Source organism: Amblyraja radiata, chromosome 8 (genome assembly GCF_010909765.2).
Source record: "Amblyraja radiata isolate CabotCenter1 chromosome 8, sAmbRad1.1.pri, whole genome shotgun sequence".
Classification (NCBI taxonomy): domain Eukaryota; kingdom Metazoa; phylum Chordata; class Chondrichthyes; order Rajiformes; family Rajidae; genus Amblyraja; species Amblyraja radiata.
The window spans coordinates 16,943,443-16,967,874 of NC_045963.1; the positions used below are offsets into that span (position 1 = coordinate 16,943,443).

Below are 24,432 nucleotides of genomic sequence, written 5' to 3' on the forward strand. Positions count from 1 at the left end.
AAATTGTTGTTATTACATTGTGAAATTTGAATTCCTTCACATGCTGCTGACTGAGAAACTATTTGGAGAGAAATTATTTAGAACTATTTAGACATATTTGTTGGTAGATAAGGTGGCCAAGAAGGCTTTCAGTTTTGGCACATTAGCCTTTAACAGCCAGGGTTTTTGCAGTATAGAAGTTGGGATGTTATGTAACAGCTGAATAACGTGCTGGTGAGGCCACAGTTGGAGTATTGTGTTCAGCTTTGGTCACCTTGAATAGGAAAGATGTTGTTAAGCTGGAAAGAGTGCAGTAAAGATTTACGAGGATATTGCCAGGACTTGAGGGTCAGTGCTAAACTGGGCAGGCTAGGACTGTATTGCTTGGAGTGTAGGAGGATGAAAAGTGCTCTTATAGTCAAGGTCTATAAGATGATGAGGGGAATAGATAGGGTGGATGTACAGAGTCTTTTACCCAGCATAGGGGAATCAGGAACCAAAGGACATAGGTTTAAGATGAGGTGGGGGGATTATTTAATAGGAATCTGAGGGCCAACTTTTTCACACAGAGGATGGTGGGTATATGGAACAAGTTGCCACAGGAGGTAGTTGAGGTAGGTACTGTAACAACATCTAAAAGGTATTTGGCCAGTTACACAGAAAGGTTTAGAGAGATATGAGCCGAATGGGGGAAGGTGGGACTAGTGTAGATGGGCACCTTGGTCGGCATGCGTAGGTTGGGCCGAAAGGTCTATTTCTGACCTGTGACTTCCTGAGAAACACAATGAGATGAAAATGCTGAAATCTTGAGTAAAACACCAAGTGCTAGAGTAACTCAGCAGGTACGGAAACAGCTCCAGAAGACATGCATTGATGAGAATTCAGGTCAGGACTCTTCTTCAGTCTAAATTCAGTTTCTGTGCAAGGAACTACATAATTAGCTGTAAATTTATTTGCAATGTCCGAAGTATGTGTATGAAATGTGTTAGTGCGAGTCTTAATAAGGGAACACATAATATCTAAAGTCTGTGCATACAAGGATATTGGATTCTGAATTCAATGGGTTTATCAATGCTCAGTGCAGCATGAAATAGTTTGTCAGAACAGCCAATCCTTCTTAACACCAGGGAAATGTAAAATAAACTGCAGTCTGGTCAATACTGCTCTGAACTTTTGTCTTGCGAAGAGCTTTGTTTGGTTCTTTTGACCTTGTGACATCTTACTTTAATCCTCAAGCCCCACCCTCTTATTTCCATGCTACTAAACATCAGTATGGGTTTTCTTCTTAATACAGAGTAAGAAGGCATGAGCGTCTTGTTAAGTCAGGACTATCAGATCTCTGCCCTCACCTCTGTAACACATAATTTCCTGTTATGGCTGTGTTTGTGATGCAGACAGAGACTTGTGTTACAAAGACATTGAAAGAGGAAGGATCATTCTGGTATTTTGCATACCAGAAATCCTCTGTGGCACACAGATGATCACTGAAGTAATTGGCAGAAAAAATACAAAGAGTAGACCACCTTTTAATGATGCATGTTTCTCATTTCAGTTCTTGTTGTGACCTGTGAATCATCGAAGTAAAAGATTGTACATCTGACTGTTTTATACTGGGATAAACCTACCAATTCTAACTCACATAGGAGTGTTATATTCTAAATTGTAGCTGAGAAAATATCATGAAAGTACACTGCATCTTACGCATTTGCATTTATGAATTCACAGAATAATTGAATGGTTATGGCATTTGCCCCAGTGAATCCAGAGAAACTAGTCCCACTCAGCCCGACAAATCCTTTCCTTTCTGATCTGTATCTAGCTCCCTCTTGACTGCCATGGAAAGTGTTGTCCCTGACAGTGCATGACAGATCCAGACCACCCGCAGTGAAAAAACAGCTTTTACCCGTATCACTTTCAGCTTCTTTGCCAATCTCTTTCATTCAATGGTCCTTGATTCTTCCACCTAGAATAGACAAATAATTTCCATCTATTCTGTTGATACACTTCTTCATTTTATAAGTAGGAAGGAACTGCAGATGCTGGTTTAAACTGAAGATAGACACAAAATGCTGGAGTAACTCAGCGGGACAGGCAGCATCTCTGGAGAGAAGGAATGGGTGACATTTCGGGGTCATGACCCATCGTCAGACTGATCTTCCGAGTCAAGACCTTTCTTCAGGATGAAGAAGGGTCTCGACCCGAAACGTCACCCATTCCTTCTCTCAAGAGACGCTGCCAGCCCCGATGAGTTACTCCAGCATTTTGTGTCTATCATGATTTGATATAGTTTTATCAAATACCCTCACAATCTCGTTTGTTCCAAGCAAAACAATTCGGCTTTAAATCTTTCAGGCAACTAAAATCACCCATCCTGGAATTTCCTCTGCTCCCTCTATATAGCCTTTACATCTATTTTAAAGTTTTGCACTACAGCTGTGTGCACTATTGCAGTGGTGCCTGAATTTTATTGTCAAGTTAATCTCCTTTGGCTGAAGTGATGTTGAACACTGTTGGTCATGCATGGTATGTACATTGACATGTTTGCTATGGACTGTCCCAAGAAACTTAGGACAGGTTCCAAAACTCTATTCAACTTAATTACACACACTTACATTGGTCTGGACTGTGTTAAACTAAATACACCCCATAATCCCAGTGATCAAGACATTGGCAAATTTGCAATTGCATATTGCACATTACATATTGATGGGTGGGAACAATCTGTGGATTTTTAATAAACAGTGGATGCCAAATAAACAATGTAAATCAGTCTGAAGAAGAGTCCTGATCCGAAATGTTGCCTGTCCATTCCCTCCGTGGATACTGCCTGACTCGCTGATTTCCTCCATCACGTTGTGTTTTGCTCAAGGTTCCAGCACATATGCAGTTTCTTGTGTCTCCAAACAAGGTTTCAAATCTTTATATTGTGATAATGATGTCTCATTTTTTTCTTCCATATTCAGGATATTTAAATACACCAGTCTGCACATCATTCCAAGTGGAGCGTTCTTTGGACTCAACAACCTAACAAGCATGTATGTATTAGATTAATGTGCACAATGTGTTGAAAATCCAATTATGGCTTTGCTTGACTGTTTATAGACAATTGTAATGCACAGCAACAGTATATCATACTTTCTCCTTCATTCCTCAGTGTGATTTTACTGCATTTAAGACTGTCAAAGAAACCAAAAGGAATATTGTATATTTATATACAGAAGTCAATAGGACATGGTTTGCTACATAGTATGGAAAATCAGAGCCCATAGGTGTTATTAACAGGACTCGTTGAATATCTGAATTAGAGCAATTCAAAAGAATGCAGGATGATGGCAAGGAAAAGAGATTAAAGGCAAAGAGCTGACATGACAATGTAAAAATTAAATCACCTTAGGACTATGAATTGTTATTTAACAGAATTTTTACAGAACGGACATTAAAAATATATTCTAGCCTATAATCTGAATCAATTATCATCATTATGAATGTGCAGATCATGTATAAAGGTTGTACTATGCACATTAAATTGCGCTCATGATCATTTCTGGCTCAAACCATGCGCATGGGAAATTAGCCAAACTATTTAAGGTGGTACACTGGCCTTTCCTGGCATCAGCATTATGACATTGCAATTCTTTCACTAAACATTTATTCCCTTGCTTTCATCAATTAGCATTTTTGCATGTGATCTATGGCCTTTGCTCGTCACTTGTGGAAAAACCAACAGCGCATACTGTAGCACTGGGTTCAGCAGTGAAAAAGGATTTACAGGGTTGGCACCATGAAACAAATGACTTGCATGTAGTCTCTGTCAGTCTCGGATTTTTCCATGGTCAGAATGATAGAAACTGCTCTCCAATCACTGCTTACAGCCTCTGTATGTAAAGCACATCACATCCCAGTCTCTTGTCATCCCTAACCTTGTAGTGTCATGGGGACCACGGAAGATGCTGGATGCTCCCCCTCTCCTTCTCCCTCCTCCCACTCCCCTTCCTCCTCCTCCACCTCCACACTCTCTCTCTCTCTCTCTCTTTCTCCCTCTCTCCCTCTCTCCCTCTCTCTCGCTCTCTCTCTCCTCTCCCCCTCCCCCCCCCCATCTCTCTCTCTCACTTCCATGGCAACCTTGTTTTGCAGCTGTTCTATGGTTGCCATGGGGAAAGCTCTTTGAATGCCTCATGCTCTTACCAGTGATCAGCACAAAAATCATTCAGCAGCTGTGAGCTTCTCACAGTAGCTCCCACTGGGATCTGCATGAGACATTTTATGCAATGTTGCCCACTTCCATGCATTTCTCTGATATGGCACCAGCACTGTAATCAGCATTTGTAAAGTGCGCCAAAAGAAGTGATCTCCAATTTCTGGGAATCCATATTATAAATGTTCATCTTCGGTAATGCCTGTTGACCTGTGTTGCTGTGGGTGACACTACCAGCTGGAGGCTTTAGGTGCTGAATGACATAACGGGGGCATGCTGCATTCTGAAGGCCAGAAGCCACACTTCTCTTTAATCTACACATCAGATTTTGATTCCATTATAACCAGGATTAAAATGGTATTGAATTGACTTTATTGTCACATGTGACAAGTCTCTGCTTGCACACCCAAGGTGTGCAAATAGTCACCCATAAAGGGTGCTTAAAAAGTTACAAAATACCCCCGTGCCAGGTCCCCTTTTGTTCTCCTCCCTCCCCCTCCTCACGACAGTCCCCCCGCACTGGGTCCTCCATTGTCCATTGTTCTTCCCCCTCGTCAGGTCGGGTACCCCCCACGCCGGGTCCTTTGTTCCTTCCCTCGGCTCTGGATATTGACCTTTGAGGAGCTAATGGGACAGCAATGGAATAGAATGAAAAGCAGCTCAAATCTGTAAAGAGCATGTGAACAGCTCTACCAGATATTCGCCCAGGCAGGGAACAAGAAAATGTATCTAAAGGCTTTTATTGTTTCATGAAGCTGATTATTTTGGCCTAGGTAAAAACCAAGGCCTTTTGGAAGGCTTAAAAACTACTCAAACAAGTTATTTCATCTAAGGTTGGCCCTGGAAGCACAGTTTTCTTTCTAGGTATCCTAGGTCCTCCTGAAACGAGCTTTCAGGAGAATCGAGGATATATTTCCATGGATCATTAAACCTGAATATTTCAGCTTTGAAAGTCAAGTTCTGAAGGATGGCCTATATTCCATTTTCCAGTTTTTATAATGGAATCTGGAAATTGGCCTCACATTGTATTTTAGGCTAGAACATACAAGATGAGAGTGAAGGACACAAAGTGCTGGAATAACAGCAGGTCAGACGGCATCATTGGAGAACTTGGGTAGGTGATGTTTCAGTTCGACACCCTTGTTCAGACTTCAGACAATCCAAGTTCTCCAGAGATGCTGAGTTGCTCCAGCACTTTATGTCCTTTTATGTCCTTTTAACCAGCATCTGCAGTACTTTGTTTCTGCAAGATGAGGGTGAAATCTAGTTTGTAACTCTGAAACAATTTTATTGTAGAGGCATGATAAGACTAGAGCAGTTTCCCTTAGTGATCCATGCCATTGTTGATTATAGACCCGATTATCCAATTCATACTTCACACTACCCCGACTTCCCTCACATCATTTTCACTCACACCTTCAACTTGAGTTACTAATGTTTGATACGCCTATCAGTCTGAGCTTGATCCGAAGATAGACACAGAATGCTGGAGTAACTCAGCGGGACAGGCAGCATCTCTGGGTGGAAGGAATGGGTGGCATTTTGGGTCGAGACCCTTCTTCAGAGTTTGCTGCTATGCTTAGTCTCCATGCTACAGAACACATAAATCTTAAGTGAGTCTGAAGAAGGGTTTCGGCCCAAAACGCTGCCTATTTCCTTCGCTCCATATAAGCTGCTGCACCCGCTGAGTTTCTCCAGCACTTTTGTCTACCTTTGATTTTCCAGCATCTGCAGTTCCTTCTTAAATCTTAAAATTATTTTCCCTGTTTTCAGGTCTCTCTCTGGTTCCTACTCTCCCTGTGTCCCCTTCATAATATCTGAGCCGCATTGCACATTCAATTTTAACCAGTTGACCTTTGGTGGCAAAACTGTCAGATGCCACAACCTAAGGGTTTGGAATGACCTCACCAAATCTCAATACAGAAATATACTTTAAAAAAAGATTCTCCTTTAAACCATCTGGACATGTGTATTAATGTAGCAATGTTACAACATTTTGAGATTTTAAAAATCAAGTCTGTAATTTATCCCATCAGATAAAGCATAAAAATAAGTTTAATTTGACACCTAATTCACTTTCATATCTCAAGTATTTAAAAAGTTATGGCCATTTTCATACTCGGAAATGAGCATCTTGTTCCCTATTGATTTTCTATGGACATAACAAAAAAGCTGTGATCGTGAACAGTCAAAAGCCCATAACTTTCTTAAAAATTAAGAGAACTGAATGAAATTTTCAGTTATCATAGATTGAAGCATTCTGAAACAAATATAAAATAATCTTACTTGGATGACCTGAAATTAAAGCATATAATTAGTTAGTTACCTAATTGTAGCTAATTTCAGACTTCAATTACTAGATCTAAACATCTATCCATTTCTTAATAAATGATTAACATTTTTAAATAGCCTAAATGTCCAAATAATATTCACAAATAATTCACAATAAAACATGATTTTTAAATCTCATTTACATTAATTTATAGACCAAATGGAAGGAATTCAGTGTTCAATTGCTGTAAATAAATGCCCATTTAAATCAGCTTTCCAGTGGGATCCTGTGGAACGCGCTGGTTTAGAACGTTCACATTGCGCTAGATTTGTGCCCCCAAATGCCGAGAAAAATACTGCGGGATATAATGGGCCCAAAATGAGCTACTCGCAATATTAAACTTTGTATAAAGGGATCTTTAGAAGCCCTTTTTAATGTAAAAATATACAACCTACCTTCAGTTATTTGCTTTATGAGATCCTGCGGTTGCCGTTGGTCGCGGATTTAGAGATTGATTTTTAAACTACTATAACTATTATACGAGGCCTTTAAAACTAATAATAGCTTTTGCGACGGGGTCTTCCAGCGATTTTCCGTTAATAATTAACTAGACTGAACATCTTCGATTTGAACAGCCTAGAGAAAATCGCGTTTTAAACCCGCCCCCTCTAAACGGCGCCAAAATCCCGCACACCCGCAGCGACAGATTTTCAACGACGCTTCAGGTAGGCTTTGCAACATACCTAATTAATGTCCTCTTAATTGATAAGGTATTAAACTCTATTTGATAATGATCCTGCAAAACCTATGATGATATTTCCCTGTTCGAAGGAACTGGCCGAGACACCTTGTGAGACGATCGAAGGTAATGTGTAATGAGACACAATTATTTCATTTATGGGCTTGTTGCAAAATCGATCAAAGCATCGAATTCTCCAGAACATGTCATATTTCAGAGATATGCCTTTCTTTTGCATGCCAAATTACAGGATAACCACTGACCAAGGTACAAGAGTGAAGGGCATTGGGGATAGCATTTGGGATAGATCAGTAGTGGGGGGGGGAGGGGGATGGGTGCGGTTGGACTCAACTGGGAAAATTGGTCAAGAGCTGGGCAAATCCTGTCTGACTAATTTGTCTACTCTCAGTGCTCAGCAAAGAGATGGAAAGTATCAACAACAATGCTATCAAGCACAGCATAATCTCTAAAAAGATGCTCACTGGTGTCCAATTTGGATTTTGCCAGGACCACTTGGATTCAAGACCTCATCAGCATCTTATGAATCTACAGACGTTCAGACCTCAGCCCAGCCTGGGTTCACAAACATGGACTGAGGAGATGAGCTCCAGAGGTGAGGTGGGAGTGACTGGCTGTGACATCAAGGTGGTATCGGGCTATGTGGCATCAAATAACTTGGGTAAAACTGGTTAATATACACCGGAGAGGAAGACACTGCAGAGCCTGGCACCATATGTTATACAATGGAAGATCTTTTAAGTGGTGAAAGTTATTAATTTGAGCCTCAGAATATCTTTTCAAATGTTTCTCTTGGTTGTGTACCAGGACAAATTACCTTCAGCTTTTTTCATCAGCGACCTCTCTTCCATCATGAAGTCAGAAGTGGCTGCGTTACTGGTGATGCACGGTGTTAAATTCAATTCATATTTATTCGCAAGTGAAGCACGCAAAGCTTGTATGAGTAAGTCCAAGACAATATTCAGTCATTGCTAATGGGCCTGTCCCACTTACGCGACTTTTTCGGCGACTGCCGGCTCCCGTCATAGGTCATTACAGGTCGCCGAAAAATTTAAACATGTTGAAAATCCAGGTACGACTCTTTAGGCGACTACTCATGACCATATAGGCTTCATCCCACGACATGTTGCCGGGGAGTCGTCTGTATGGTCGTGAGTAGTCTCCTCAGTCGCCTGAAGAGTCGTTGCGTCTTTCTGGTCGCCGCTGGACTTTCAACATATTGAAAATTTTTGGTGGCCGGCAACGACCTATGATGGGTGCCAACAGTCGCCGTAAAAGTTGTGTAAGTGCGACAGGCCCATAAATAAGCAGCAAATAAAATGCATGCCACAAAACTGCCAGGCATTCACCACCCACCATTGACATTCATTACCATGACAACCGTCAAGTCTTTCACCATCAATATCCCAGGGTCAGTGCCAAGAAGGAAATGGGTTAAGGTGGAGGTTTGGTAGATGGATTGTTGGGAGGTATTGGGCAGGGCCAATGTGTAATTAGATGGGCTAAGTTAAAAGATGGAACAATTGATAAAAATGTTGAACTGACTGAGGTGGGGTTTATGATTAGAGTTCATGGGAGGGGCATTGAGAATTTATATTAATTATCATGAAACCTTTTAATTGTGGTTTACCATGATTGACACACAGGTTGGAACAAACTCACGTGCAAACCTTTTAAGTGACACAAACCAGACCCAGAAATGTTCGAAAGGCTGCTATCTGCTTAAATACCCCTTATCATTTTTGTTCTAGTGGTCTGACATTACTTTGGAGAGTCCAGTGGAGGTTTACGAGAATGACCCCGGGGATTAGGTTAATGTATGAAGAGTGTTGGGTGACAGTGGGCCAGTACTCGCTGGAGTTTAGAGGGATGAGGGGGGGACCTGATTGAAACTTACCGAATAGTGAAAGGCCTAGATAGAGTGGATGTGGAAAAGATGTTTCTAGTAATGGGGGAGTCAAGGATCAGATGGCAGGGGCTCAGAATAAAAGAATGTATCTTTAGAAAGGAGACGAGGAAGAATTTCTTTAGTCATGGGGTGGTGAATCTGTGGTTCATTGTCACAGAACTCTATGGAAGCCAAGGCATTTGGTACTTTTAAGGCGGAGGTTGACAAATTCTTGATTATTAAGGGTGTCAACGTTTATGGGGAGAATGCAGGGGAATGGGGATAAGAGGGAAAGATAGATGGGCCATGATTTAATGGCAGAGTAGACTCGATGGGCCGGATGGTCTAATTCTGCTCCTATCACTAATGAACTTACTGTTGACATCTGTCCTTTAAAAGGTGGCTCTATGCAATCAGATTTTGAGGCAATTGCAGTGTATTCTTATTGGTGAACAACATCTTGGAGCTTAGAAACAAGTCCTGATCAACAGACAACAGAAGCAACAGAATGAATTAACAGGAATTGGGATAGGTTTTCAGGTTTCTGGAATCAATTACAGGCTTCCTCTGGGACAAGCCTGGCTGATTTGTAGATATGAGAAGTGAAGAGGAATGGGGATAGTCTTTGCATCAAATATTATGGATGGAATCACGCAGCTGTCAGTATTATTAGAAACACGAGTGTTCTGAGATCATGCACCGACCTTGACTAAAATATTTATGTCCTCCTACATTTCAACAAGTGAATGACTGTTTATGTAAAAGCATTTCTAAATTTGAAATCTTGTCCAACACTGACTCCCATTTCTTGGAAATTGTGACGCTTAAAGATTATGCACATCCAAAAGAAATAGTGGAACATACAGTATGTGAACTGACTATTACCCGCTGCTAAAAACAAAAATCCTTCACTGAAAGCAGGAACTCACACAGATTTATTGGAATGAATTAGAAGGCAGAGGTTCCTACTAATACTGCAACTCTTTTAACAGGTACAAAGCAGGAATCTGTTTGTACTGAATCGCAACCTCTTTTTTTACATCCAATTTATAATCCAACATAATAAACTGGAATACTGTCTTGTGAAACCTTGGTATTTCAAAAGGTGTATTTTTTCTGTTGATAATTTCTTATCAATGTACATTGCTCTCCATTAATCTTTTCTACAAGATTTCAAAAAGGCTTTCATTTAAATCAGCTGTGTGCATCAGCTACCATTGAAACAAGCACACATAATCTATGGGAGTTATATATATAGAACATAGAAATAGAACATTGAATAGTACAGCACAGGAACAATGTTTGTGTCAAACACAATGCCAAATTAAAGAGGTCTCACCCGCCTGTACATGATCCATATTCCTCTATTCCTTTCATTTCCATGTGCCTATCTAAAAGCTCCCTGAACGCCACTATCAATCATATCCGCCTCCACCACCATCCCTGGCAATGAGATCCATGCCCCCACCAGTCTCCGTACAGATTTACAGTGAAAGCAATGTCAACTTATACACCTTGCACAACCAGTTGAAGCAGAGGAGATCAGTGTAATTTTCTCAAGTGGCTAAGCACACATAGGAATGAATCCTGTTATCAGGAGTTGGCAATTCTGATCAGAATTGCTGTTTTTCTGTCCTTGGCAGTTCAGTAGGTTTTGCTATCTGCAAATGCACTACCTACCAACCGTGAATGCCCGAGGCCCACTAAGTGACTGATGGACTGCGTCAGTCACTGTGCTCCGTAGTAAACTCCACATGGAGTCAGGTTGTGGAGCTCAGACTTGCAGGGATTCCTCAGCTCACACAAGGCAATTGCTACACATATCCACTGCACCATCACCCTGGGTGTAGGACCAGAAGCCTCACTGCTTTCATTGGGATCTTAATCTGCAGGTTAGGATGCACAGGGGAAGGTAACTCATGTTTTAACAATTTATTTATTCTGATTATTACAAAGTATTTTTAATGTATTTTATTTTTATTTTTGAAATACTTTAAACTAATATTTCTGTCATTTAGATAATTTTAATATGTTCCAAATTTACACTGAATATCAGACTGCTTTAACTGGAGACAAAGCTCTATCCCACCTTTGCCTCCTATCACTGGATCCCATGGTGGTTCCATTCCACTTTTTCACCCACCTACTTGTGTGCGGCACTGTGGCACAGTGGTAGAGTTGCTACGTTATAGCGCCAGAGACCAGGGTTCAATCCTGATGATGGGTGCTTACCTGTACGGAGTTTGTATGTTCTCCCCGTGACCTGCATGGGTTTACTCCGAGATCTTCGGTTTCCTCCAAGACGTACAGGTTTGTTGGTGAATTGGCTTGTTATAATTGTGTGTAGGATCGTGTTACAATGCGGGGACCGCTGGTCGGCGTGGACTCGGTGGGCCAAAGGGTCTGTGTCTCTAAACCAAACTATATTACCCCAGCTTGATAATGGTGAGGGCAAGTGAGATTGGCGTTCTGTATAATATGAATGATTGGTGACATTGGACAGTAATTGCTGCTAGCAAGGCAGATGCAGAGAGATCTGGTGGCAGATAGTATCTATATATTCACTTCATCATGCCGTTACATACATCAGCTGGAAAGGATTCTACTTTTTCAGACTTCACTTTGCACTGTGGCTTTCATTTCATTTCAAGTGAATAATCACAGTCATTTTTCCTTCACTTTGAGGCAGCCCATTGTGTTAGGATTGTATGACCCAGAAAAGATAAAACCCGAGTAGCAATCAATGCAGAGAAATGTAACTATCTGTTGAAAGAAGTGGAAAGATGTTTACAAATCTTTGTTCAGATACTGTGAGACAAGTATTTTCTCCAGTACTTTTTTTCCCCAAATGTAGTTGCAGAAAATGAAAATAAAGTGGCTTAGCTGTGTTCATGATTTCTCATATGAATATAATTATTTTTCACATTTTATTGCAAAGTAGCTTCACGCTAAGTTGTTATTTTCGATATAATTGTTATATACAGTGGTCCCCATTAAAAATTGCTTGATAAATTTCAAGTTTAATATTTTAAATAACTAACTGTTAAAAACCCTTATCTTCAAATCATAATATAAACACAAATTTCCAAATATTGTTACAGAAAGATGCATTTTGTTTTTGGTAGGAGGAAACTAGATGTTTTTATCTCAAAATGATGGAATTCCAATTTTTACTGTAAAGAAAATATAGTGTATGTACTCTATCTTCCAAAATCTCTGGCTGTGTGTCAATGTGACACTCAACAACCCTTCCAAAACAGTATATGAAAAAACACTTGAAGTCATTTTCATGTCACAAAAGTCCTTTATGCCTTAACATTTTTATTTAAAATCAGTGCCTAGCATATTTTGAAGTCACCTGAAGTAGCAAACCCATAAATAAGTTAGCATTGAGGAATGGAATCGCTGCTAAGTGTGTGCAAAATATTTTTAGAGGGAAATACACAACAACTCCAAATTCAGAAACTAGGAACTGCAGATGCTTGTTAATACACAAAAGGACACAAAGGTTTTGGAGTAGGTCTTCTTCAGTAGACCATTCTTCAGACCGCTCCAGTCTGAAGAGTTCCAACCCGATACGTCATCTATCTCTGTTCTCCCGAGATGCTGCCTATCCCACTGAGCTACTCCAGCAATTTGTGTCCTTTCCTCCAAATATAATTCCATTTACCACAATGAAATTAAGCGTGTACAAGAAAACAGAAGCACAGCCAATACAACTGGACCCTTTAGTGCTTGGGTCCAACAACTAATTTTACCAAACCTTTTCACCTACTGCCCATGGACATACATTAATGGTTGCTGGGGAATCTCCACTATAACTATGATTCACTATGTAGCCAAATTTTCACAAATGCCTCCGAAGAGAGGCATTATTCAATTTCTTACATAGTACACAAAACAATACCTTAACCCACCCTAAAAGTGTCTTCTATTGCTGCTACATGCTAAGCTAAAAGGTGAATGAAACCAAGAAGGAAACAACCAGGAGCATTATTAATTCCAATTATCTTTTGAAGTCACTCACCGTTCCGATATGGGAAGGTAAGCCACTATTCTGGAATTCCCTGTCTGTTCGTCACGTGGGAGCACTGGTTGCAACAATTCATGGAGAATACCCACCTCTGATGTCTGAGAACTTTACTGTATCTCCCACTTCTCAGAAACCAAATCCAAAAGGTAAAACATAAAAGGAGACAACAGAGGCTGCAGATGCTGGAACATAACCAAAAAAAATAAACTGCTCAAAGCACTCAGTGGATCAGGCAGCATCTGTGGAGGCAAAGTGCTTGACAATGTTTTGGGCCCAGATCCTGCACCAGGATTGAGAGTGTAAGGGAAAGATAGGCAGTATATAGAAGTGAATGGGAGGGTTTGCGACAGGGTGATAGGTGGAATCAGATAACGGAGGGAGGGAATGGTCTACAGAAGGAGCCAGGTGGAGTTGGAGGTAAATATTTAAAGCACGGATAAAATCCAGGCGAGAGTTACAATGTACACCCTACTTTCATTGAATGGGCAGAGAAAATAACTTCCTGGTATTGATTCCTGAAGGCTTTGTATTGTAGTAATACATGCAGGTAAAGGAGGAATGAAATGAGAAATGGCCATTTACCCCATAAACAACACCAAGATTTACAACCAACATTATCGTGGATTCTATTCCATTAATTTCATTTTCCAATGGAAGGTTCTCTATAAACAAACTTGGAATTTTCGAACAGTAAAACTTTTTAGTACAATTATCTACGGTACAAGGGAAATAATTTGGTCCTTTCAGTACAAAGTTTTCCCTACAATATCCATGTCTGTTCTGAATTTGTTCTTCTAATTTATTTTTTGTGTTGCGATCATGCATATTTATAAAGTAAAAGTTCAATAATCTTAATCCTCTGGTGCAGACTTTCACAGAGGGACTGATCAAACAGTTTAGTTTACTGCACCACACTTTAGAAACTGCTACAGTCAAGTTTTAAGGCTGCTGTCAGCAGAAATAGTAGAAAGAAGTTTCTCTTTCATCAAGGAGATACAATGGCCTCCAAAGATAGAACACCTGGTGTTCCCAGGATTCAGTCGAGGTCAAATATAAATTTAAAAAGTAAAGGTTTTGTTCTCCTTTTGTTAACAGATTATTAGCACAATGCAGTGTTGTTCAGAAATACCATTCACTTTTCTGAACATAATTTATCCATTCAGATATCAAAAGATGATGTAATCAAGTTATCTCTTGGCACAAATCACAGTGAGATGCCTTGGAAAAGTACATTTTGATCCCAAAAAAAATGTACAAAGAAACAAGTCACAGGAAAGCAATTTCCATCTGGCAGTGCATTGATAGAAGCCATATCCTGATAGGGGCTGCAGGCATCTTTGAGTTTAGTACAGCTAATACAAATTTTTCAGAAGCAATTGTTCAGCAAGTATTTGTAGTCAAAACATGTTTTATGAATTTCCTTTGCTAGCAGAATTGAAGGGGTTACAGTACCGAGACGTCATGCATGCTAGATAACTAAAAATGGTATGAACCAGGCTTTCTGACATATCCCAGAACCATCAAATCAGGTTGAAGGTCCGCAGTGCTTACACATTTCGTTGTCAGTATATGGTGGATAATATGCAGGGCAGGAGGCTGTATGAGCATCCTCAGCATTGCCACAGATCCAGCAATAATTGCCAGAAGAACACGGAAGAATTTCCAGCCAAATTCATCCTGAAATGTTGAATAGATGATCCTGCCTGGTTCTCTCAAGAGGTGCACTCATCTTAGAAACCAATATGGCCCGCCTAACATGGTGCTAGGACATAGTTGAGAACACCAGATACAGTAAAGACTGTAGACAATATCCAGAATGCAGTATTGAAGACCGACACTCCAGAACAAGCTGTGAATCCAGCCAAGTTGTTCAGTAAAGTTAGAACATTGGCATCCATATGACAATGGGGGAAATTGCCCAGGAATGCCATGTCACCAGAAAATAAAGAAATAAACAAGAGGAAAAGAAACATAATTTGATTGCTTATTGGCAAATTAGTTTACTTTCAGATTCAGATTCAATTTTAATTGTCATTGTCAGTGTACAGTACAGAGACAACGAAATGCATTCAATCATTAAGCCAAGCAACAGACGGTATCATCACCAATGCTAGAAAATACAGAACCTCCAATAAGCTGGTGGCAGGGTGGCGCAGCAGTAGAGTTGGTGCTTTACAGTACCAGAGATCCGGGTTTAATCCTGACTACAGGTGCTGTCTGTACGGAGTTTGTACATTCTCCCTGTGACCATGTGGGTTTTCTCCGGGGCGCTCCGGTTTCCTCCTACATTCCAAAGACGCACAGGTTTGTAGGTTAATTGACTTTGGTAAAATTGTAAGACAATATTAGCGCACGGGGTGATCGATGGTCGGCGCAGACTCAGTGGGCCGAAGGGCTTGTTTCCATGCTGTATCTTTAAAGTCTAAAGCTGCTTAAAGGGAGTGATTTGGGATTTCCCACAACCTCTTGGCCCCAAGACCTGATCACCATTTTACTCTGTGTAGGAAAGAAGTGCAGATGCTAGTTTAAATCGACGGTAGACACAAAATGCTGGAGCAACTCAGTGGGACAGGCAGCATCTCTGGAGAGAAGGCATGGGTCTTGACCCGAAACATCACCCATACCTTCTCTCCAGAGATACTGCCTGTCCCGCCAAGTTACTCCAGCATTTTGTGTCCACCATTTTACTATCATTCATATTTGGAGTGATAATCTAATCATCCCCACAGGCATGCTCCACTATCATGACTGATATGATTGTAACCTTAACTCTGCATCTTCCCATGGTAACCATTCTTCCACTTCATTATCAAACGTCCATGTGCCTTTGCCTTAAGACTATTCAAAATTTTTCCAAGGAAGAGGGTTCCAAAGACCTATGACCATCTGTGAGCAAAAAAGATTCATCTCATCTCCACCTTAAATGGTTGACCCTTTATTTTTAAACAGTGACCCCTGTCTCCTAGTTCAAGTACCAGAGCAAACATCCACTCCTTTTCCATTCCATCAAGACATCTCAGGATCTTAAATGTTTCAATCAATCTCATATGTGAACAAGAAACAGAAGATGCATTATATGCTCAGCCGGCAGTGGAAAGAGAAATAGACTCAATGGTTCAGGATGAAGATCTTTATCAGTTCCTCACTGTAAGGTCAGACAAAGGGTGTTCAATCTGAAATGTTTCTCTCTCCGCAGATGCTGCCTAACCTGCTGAGTGTTTCCAGTATTTTCAATTTAGATTTCTAGTGTCTGCACTAATTTTGATTTTCATCCAGCAGATACAATTCTAGCCTTTCCAGCCGCCCCTCGTAAAATAAGCGCCTTCATCCCAAGTCATTGACACAAATTGTAAAAGGTTGATGCCTCAGCAATTTGCCACACGGCTCATTCCTTGTTGACCATTTTACTTTCTGTTTGCTTTCTTTTAACCACCTATTCTTTCTACCACACCTTTCCTTAGCTCCTACATCATTAGCTTTTATTATCCGCAATGATCTTTGATGTGGGAACATCGAATGCTTTCTGGAAATCTTAATATTGTACATCTACTGACCCCCTGTTATCCACAGCACGTCATCTCCAAAGAACTCCAATAAGTTAATCAAACATAATTTCCATTTTCACAAAACCACATTGACTTTAATTGTTCCTTTATTACAATGCCTTTAATAATATCTTCAAAATGTTTAAGAGATGGCTCTTACGGAAGAAGAATTTAATCTTTCAGAGGAATGTACTTTGAAACTGCTTGCCACAGGATTCCTTGTGTTTCATTAAGATAGCAATTAATAGATTTAAAGAAGAATAGTAAGATTAAACGAGAACTTACCAGTTTGAAGTTTGATCTTGATTTTATGAGGAGTTACGATGAGCGATTACGTGAAGAAGGGCCGTCCGTCTGCGTGCGTGTCAATCTTCAAAGCAGCGTGTTAAATCACAGATAAAAAAGAAGACCTGAGAATAGTAAGATTGTGAAAAACTTGAACTTCCATATGACCTTGATAATATGAGGGTGGGAGCGGTGGGCACGTAATCGCTCATCGTAACTCCTCATAAAATCAAGATCAAACTTCAAACTGGTAAGTTCTTGTTTAATCTTACTATTTTACTTCGGAGTCACGTGAGTGACTACGTGAAGATTTCAAAGCTCTGTGATTTTACGCCGGTTACGAATCCAAACATCACACACTGAATGGATTGACCATGGATGCGTGTAAGCATTAAAGCATTCAGACATTACGTAGTTAAGTAAAGAAACTGATGCTTTAAATGAAAGAAAAGTTTTTTTTAAAGTTACCCCTCCCAACCTTGGGGGGAAACTAAGGGACAGTACTTAAAATGGTACGTGCAAACACCTCCAGTCCGGTTATGGGTTTGTTATAAATACCGGTGGACCGTTATTTCATTCGTCCATCCTGCAGCCACTAGGATGTCGTTAAGGGGCACGTCCATAGCTCTTGCTGCCGACGTAGATGCAGCCCTGGTGGAGTGAGATTTTTAACGATATAAATGTTCACTCCTGCTACCGCCATTACCTCCTTTGACCATCTGGAGATGATTTGAGTTGATACCTTCTGGTGTGGTTTTTTATGGCTGATGAGGACCGATTGTTCTGAGCCTCTGAGGTTCTCCGTAACTCTCAGATAGTGGTGTTAGTACTTGAGTAGGCCAATCTGGCACTACCAATATGCCTGTGGCTTAGTCTTGCTTGATTTTGGTCAAGCATCGGTTTGTGAGACAAATTGGCGGAAAGCATACATAAACATTCCTCCCCAATTGAGGGAGAAAGCATCCACTGCCTTAGCTCCTGGATCCAGCTCGCATGACACATATCTGGGTAACTGATGGTTTGGTCTAGATGCAAACAGATCAATATCTGGTATGCCAAATCGTGTAGTTATTTCGTTAAATACTGCCCGATTCAACATCCATTCTGTGTTGTTATTAAACATTCGTGATCCAGCATCTGTCACCGTGTTATATCTACCTCGTAGATAGACCGCTGTAACCCAAATATTCCTCTCGATACACCAGTGCCAAATGAGGTTCGACAATCTGTCGCAAGATACAGATTTTACACCACCCTTGTGATTGATATATGCCACCGCAGTGGTGTTATCAATCTGAATTTGAACAAGCACAGGTTGCATATCGCTACAGAAAACCTTGAGTCCATATTGTGCCCCCAACAATTCTGGGTAATTGATTCCCTGTGTTGGGGAATTACAGACTCCTGCTCATTCCATCTGCCCCCACAGCTCTAGACTGTGTTTGTGGCTCCCCATCCTTAGCCGCTAGCATTGGTCTGAACCACCGATGGCTTTCGAGCAAAATTTCCCTTGAGCTGTCTCTCGTTCGTTATCCACCATAGTTTATCAACAATGGCCTCTGCTGGTAATCCATAGTTTTGCCAATTTGGCCTGCATGTAATCTGAGTGTTCGTTCCTTTGCTCGCTGTAAATTCTGGTAATGCAAAGGCCCGTGACGTACTGCTGGAAATGCAGGTACTATTTTCCAATTACACTCGCTGATAACTCCCTCCTTTGGAGTATATCATTGTGGAGCACCTCTCCATCAGGTGCTCCATGTAGGTTTTGAACGTTTAAACACGTTACCCATGAAGGAGGTTATCCTCTCCATCCGGGATCCTCCTGGCCTACCCTCCAATTGGGTTTGCCTAGGTACTCCTGGCCTGTTTTGTTTTCCCCATGTGTGAGGCTGCTGGCACGGCCTGCTGTAGAGGCCCGTGCTGAAACTGCTCCCTCCTTCGGAGCAGATCATTGTTGGAGCAACTTCTCCAGATGTTGCTCCATGTGGGAGAGTCGTCCTCAGACGCTCTCCATTGAGGGAGGGTATCCCTCTTCCCCGGACTCATCTGAGTCAACGGGTGTCAGACTTGCGGGTGTTTTTTACGTCCCGCAGGACCACCACGGAGCTCCTCCTCCTGCACCAAGTCTTTCCTGCCGGTTCTGCCGGCGGTAATGTCGGGAACAGGACCGTCGCCCGCTACTGGGAATGCTGCGGTCTTCGGCAGCCGACTTCCCCGCGGACCGTCTCCTCGACATCTGGGCTCTGAAACTACAAAAAGCTTCAAGTCCGAGAGAACGCAGGTAAGTAGTTCAACTTTCCTTACCTGCCGATCCTGATGGCTGGGAGGACACAGTGCCTCTCCAGTCCGTCATGCGCGTTGCGTTCAGACGTAATGACGCGCACGCAGACGGACGGCCCTTCTTCACGTAGTCACTCACGTGACTCCGAAGTAAAATCAAGGGTTATGGGGGAGGGCTGGAAAGTGGTCTTGATAAATATAGGACCAGTCATGATGTTAATGATCAGCAGATATGAATGATACCATTCATCAAACTAAACTTCGAATCACTTATTCATGCTCCATTTTATGTGGTCTTATTTTCCCTTCGTCATATGTTAAGATAACTGGCCTGTAGTTTCCTACTTTCTGCCTCCATCCATTTTTGAAAAAGAAGGACATTTTTACTATTTTCCAATCTACTGCAATAATTAACCCAATGTACCTACAGATCTCACCAGACATTACTTTTAAGATCCTAGAATGAAAACTGCCAGGACCCAGAGACATGCCAGCCCACAGTTTCAACAATTTGTTCAGTATGACTGAATGTGTGGTAGGTAGTGTGGGACTAGGGGAAAATAATTGTTCGGCACGGACTTGTAGGGCCGAGATGGCCTGTTTCCGTGCTGTAATTGTTATATGGTTATATGACTATCCTGGTGAATAATATTTTCCCAGGTTCTTCTCTATATTCCAATTTATGATTTACAGCTATTTCGGGAATGTTACTTGTATCTTCCATAAAGAAGACTGATGAGAACTCAGCCAGACTATCTTGGCCATTACTGATGACTTTTTTTCCCCTTTATACTCTGGTCTGTACTACGATTTGTTACTATGAAGGAGTCTTTACACCTCTCCCATAACTGATGTTTTGCCTTTATTATTTCTCACCTTCACATGAACAACTTGCATATCCTGTTTTTTTCTGGTTATCATTCTCTAATACGCAAAATAAAGGTTAATTAACAGACACTCATCTGCCCTTTCTTCCTCACTTTATAAGCTCATTTATAGTCATGTACACTTCAATATTAAAGTACCAATATATTCATCTGTAGTCATAACTCCATAATTACACCAGATTATATTTATACATTTCTATTTGCATTTGCAGTTCATCTGTTTTGTTTTGAACGCTACATGCATATAGATAGTGATTTCAGTTTTGTCCATTCATTATTTTGAAATCACTACCATTATTTATTCATTTACTCTTGGAGGAAGGCATACTTGTGTCTTGCAACTTGTTTGATCTTAACCTTGGGTATTGTTAATGGTATGTTTGCACGTCCTCCCGAAGAAACACAGGAATCCACCACATTTTTTGGTTTGTTCCCAAAGATGTGTTAAAAGGTTCTTGGTCTGCCAAGGCTGAGAGGATCTCCTGGTTGCTAACCATTTCAACTCCCCTTCCCATTCTCATACTGACCTTTCTGCCCTGTGCCTCCTCCATTGCCAGAGTGAGGCCACATGCAAATTGGAGGAACAGCACCTCATATCTTTAGGTACACAAAATTGCTGGAGGAACTCAGCGGGTGCAGCAGCATCTATGGAGCGAAGGAAATAGGCGACGTTTCGGGCCGAAACCCTTCTTCAGACTGATGGGGGGTGGGGAAAGAAAGAAGGAAAAAGGGAGGAGGAGGAGCCCGAGGGCGGGCGGATGGGAGGGTGGGAGGAGACAGCTAGAGGGTGAAGGAAGGGGAGGGGACAGCACAGGCTAGCCAAATTGGGGGAATTCAATGTTGATGCCATAAGGGCGCAAGGACCCCAGACGGAATATCACTCTACACCTCCATCCCCCACCAGGATGGCCTCAAAGCCCTCCGGTTCTTCCTCGACCAGAGGAGCAACCTTTACCCAGCCACTGACACTCTCCTCCGCTTAGCGGAGTTGGTCCTCACCCTCAATAACTTTACATTTGACTCCTCCCATTTCCTCCAAACACAAGGCGTAGCTATGGGCACACGCATGGGCCCCAGCTACGCCTGCCTCTTTGTCGGGTACGTTGAACAATCCTTGTTCAATGCGTACCAGGGCCCCATCCCCGACCTCTACCTCCGCTACATTGACGACTGCTTTGGTGCCACCTCCTGCACCCACACATAACTGACTGACTTCATCCACTTCACCACCAACTTCCATCCGGCACTCCAATACACCTGGACGATTTCCGACACTTCCCTACCATTCCTTGACCTCACCATCTCCATCGCAGGGGACAGACTCCTGACCGACATACATTATAAACCCACTGACTCACATGGCTATCTGGACTACACGTCTTCCCACCCTGCCCCCTGTAAAGACTCCATCCCTTACTCCCAATTCCTCCGCCTACGCCGCATCTGTTCCCAGGATGAGACATTTCATACCAGGGCATCGGAAATGTCCTCGTTCTTCAGGGAACGGGGATTCCCCTCCGCCACCATAGATGAGGCTCACACCAGGGTCTCATCCATACCCCGCAACACTGCTCTCTCTCCCCATCCCCGCACACGCAACAAGGGCAGAGTCCCTCTGGTCCTCACCTTTCACCCCACCAGCCGGCAAATACAACACATAATCCTCCGCCATTTCCGCCACCTCCAACGTGACCCCACCACTCGCCACATCTTCCCATCTCCCCCCATGTCTGCCTTCCGCAAAGACCGCTCCCTCCGCAACTCCCTCGTCAATTCTTCCCTTCCCTCCCGCACCACCCCCTCCCCGGGCACTTTCCGTTGCAACCGCAAGAAATGCAACACCTGTCCCTTCACCTCCCCCCTCGACTCCATTCAAGGTCCCAAGCAGTCGTTCCAGGTGCGACAAAGGTTCACCTGTATCTCCTCCAACCTCATCTACTGCATCCGCTGCTCTAGATGTCAGCTAATTTACATCGGTGAGACCAAGCGTAGGTTGGGAGACCGTTTCGCCGAACACCTCCGCTCAGTCCGCCTTAACCTACATGACCTCCCGGTGGCTCAGCACTTCAACTCCCCCTCCCATTCCCAATCCGACCTCTCTGTCCTGGGTCTCCTCCATTGCCAGAGTGAGCAACAGCGGAAATTGGAGGAACAGCACCTCATGTTCCGTCTGGGGTCCTTGCGCCCTTATGGCATCAACATTGAATTCCCCCAATTTGGCTAGCCTGTGCTGTCCCCTCCCCTTCCTTCACCCTCTAGCTGTCTCCTCCCACCCTCCCATCCGCCCGCCCTCGGGCTCCTCCTCCTCCCTTTTTCCTTCTTTCTTTCCCCACCCCCCATCAGTCTGAAGAAGGGTTTCGGCCCGAAACGTCGCCTATTTCCTTCGCTCCATAGATGCTGCTGCACCCGCTGAGTTCCTCCAGCAATTTTGTGTACCTTCGATATTCCAGCATCTGCAGTTCCCTTTTGAACACCTCATATCTTTGCTTGGGTAGCTTGCAACTAGGTAATTTGTTGGCAGCCAGATTTCCCTGGTCTTTTCTCACCTCTGGTGCTTCCCTACTTCAGTAAATTGTCTCTCTTTTTTGTGTTAAAGACTTTGTACCCTCTATCCCTTCAAGTCACAGTCTACCACTTCCAAGTTTTCAAGAGAAAGTTAGATTTAGCTCTTAGGGCTAATGGAATCAAGGGATATGGGGAAAAAGCAGGAACGGGGTACTGATTTTGGATGATCAGCCATGATCAAATTGAATGGCGGTGCTTGCTTTAAGGGCCGAATGGCCTACTCCTACACCTATTTTCTACATTTCTATGTTAATACCTTTCTCTCTAGCCTTGCTTCTACTCATCGCATCTTTACAACTTTAATTCTTTTCCCCAACTATTTAGAATCCTCCCCAGTTTTATGGATCACTAACATTCTCGTCAAAGCATGGCTCTGTTGCAGACACACCTGGAGGTATAGTTCTCACTTTCTCAATGCTACATCAAAATATTGAACCGCTTACTATTCCAAACATGTCCACCCTCCACCATGGAGTATATTCGCAGCTATGTGCAAAGTCCACAAAATAGACAAAACATTCTCACCTGCACTCTTTTGAACAGCATCTCCTGTCAAATAAGCAGCATTGTCAAGAAGAACAAGACATGCAGGTACAAGGTAACAATACCACCTGGAAGTTCCATCCAAGAAAAAACATTCATTTGTTTATGCAGCCTCACCTTAATATATTCATTTGTTTCATATCAATTAGACGTTGAGATAGCAAATTCTACAATCTACCCTCTTTCTAGGTATCGGAGATTCTGCTAAAATGACAGTTAATGTGTTAGAAACTATCATCTTATATTAATAATGTCTAGTTTTAGGTTTCTGCAGTAATTGGAAAAATCTTTTGAGATTGACACAACCAAACTCTTTCATGATTTAAATGCCCATTTCCCCTGTTAGTTCAAAACCCACCTGCAGAGCCAAATTCTTTCCATTTTCCATCTAATGAACACATAGAAATGATTTTTAAATAATGGCGATAATATGCTACAAATGCTGCACACAATCTTGGCTCTGCGAGAAAGGCACCTCAGTTCTTTTCTGGAGGTTGAGAAGAGCAGGGCACTAATGGCACACCAAGGCACACAACTCTGGGCACCATGTTATAAGAAAGATATTGTCAAGCTTGAAAGGGTTCAGAAAAGATTTACGAGGATGTTGCCAGGACTAGAGGGTCTGAGCTACAGGGAGAGGTTGAGTAGGCTGGGTCTCTATTCTTTGGAGTGCAGGAGGATGAGTGGTGATCTTATAGAGGTGTATAAAATCATGAGAGGAATAGATCGGGTTGATGCACACAGTCTCTTGCCCAGAGTAGGCAAATCTAGGACCAGAGGACATAGGTTCAATGTGAAGGGGAAACGATTTAATAGGAATCTGAGGGGTAACATTTTCACACAAAACGTGGTGGGTGTATGGAACAAGCTGCCAGGTGAGGTAGTTGAGACTGGGACTATCCCAACATTTAAGAAACAGTTAGACGGGTACATGGATAGGACAGGTTTGGAGGGATATGGACCAAGCGCAGGCAGGTGGGACTAATATAGCTGGGACATGTTGGCCGGTGTGGGCATGTTGGGCCGAAAGGGCATTGTTTCCACACTGTATCACTCTATGACTATGTGAAAAGTAAAGCTTCGATCATCATTTTCTGGTAAGTGATTTGCAGAGCGCTTTACAAAACTTGCACTTCACAGGCAGGTTATAATGTCAGCTATACTTTTAATCAGATTATTGGCTTATAATCATTCCTTCAATCA

General features: G+C 42.2%; 1 protein-coding gene and 1 long non-coding RNA gene across 4 annotated transcripts in view; one reads left to right on the top strand and one right to left on the bottom strand.

Annotated features, from left to right (window-relative positions):
* The window catches only part of LOC116975903 (lutropin-choriogonadotropic hormone receptor-like), a 155,882-nt gene that overhangs the window by 79,022 nt on the left and 52,428 nt on the right, over window positions 1-24,432 (top strand). For all 3 annotated transcript variants that reach the window (XM_033025279.1, XM_033025280.1, XM_033025281.1), the window contains exon 2: window positions 2,943-3,014. In XM_033025279.1, coding sequence (XP_032881170.1) covers window positions 2,943-3,014 — 72 coding nt within the window. The remainder of the gene's footprint in view (window positions 1-2,942; window positions 3,015-24,432) is intronic.
* Window positions 2,033-24,036, bottom strand: LOC116975904. Its single transcript, XR_004412808.1, has 3 exons — window positions 24,004-24,036; window positions 8,021-8,026; window positions 2,033-2,128 (listed from the first exon to the last, which is right to left on the bottom strand). It is a non-coding gene; the product is annotated as an uncharacterized LOC116975904 (long non-coding RNA).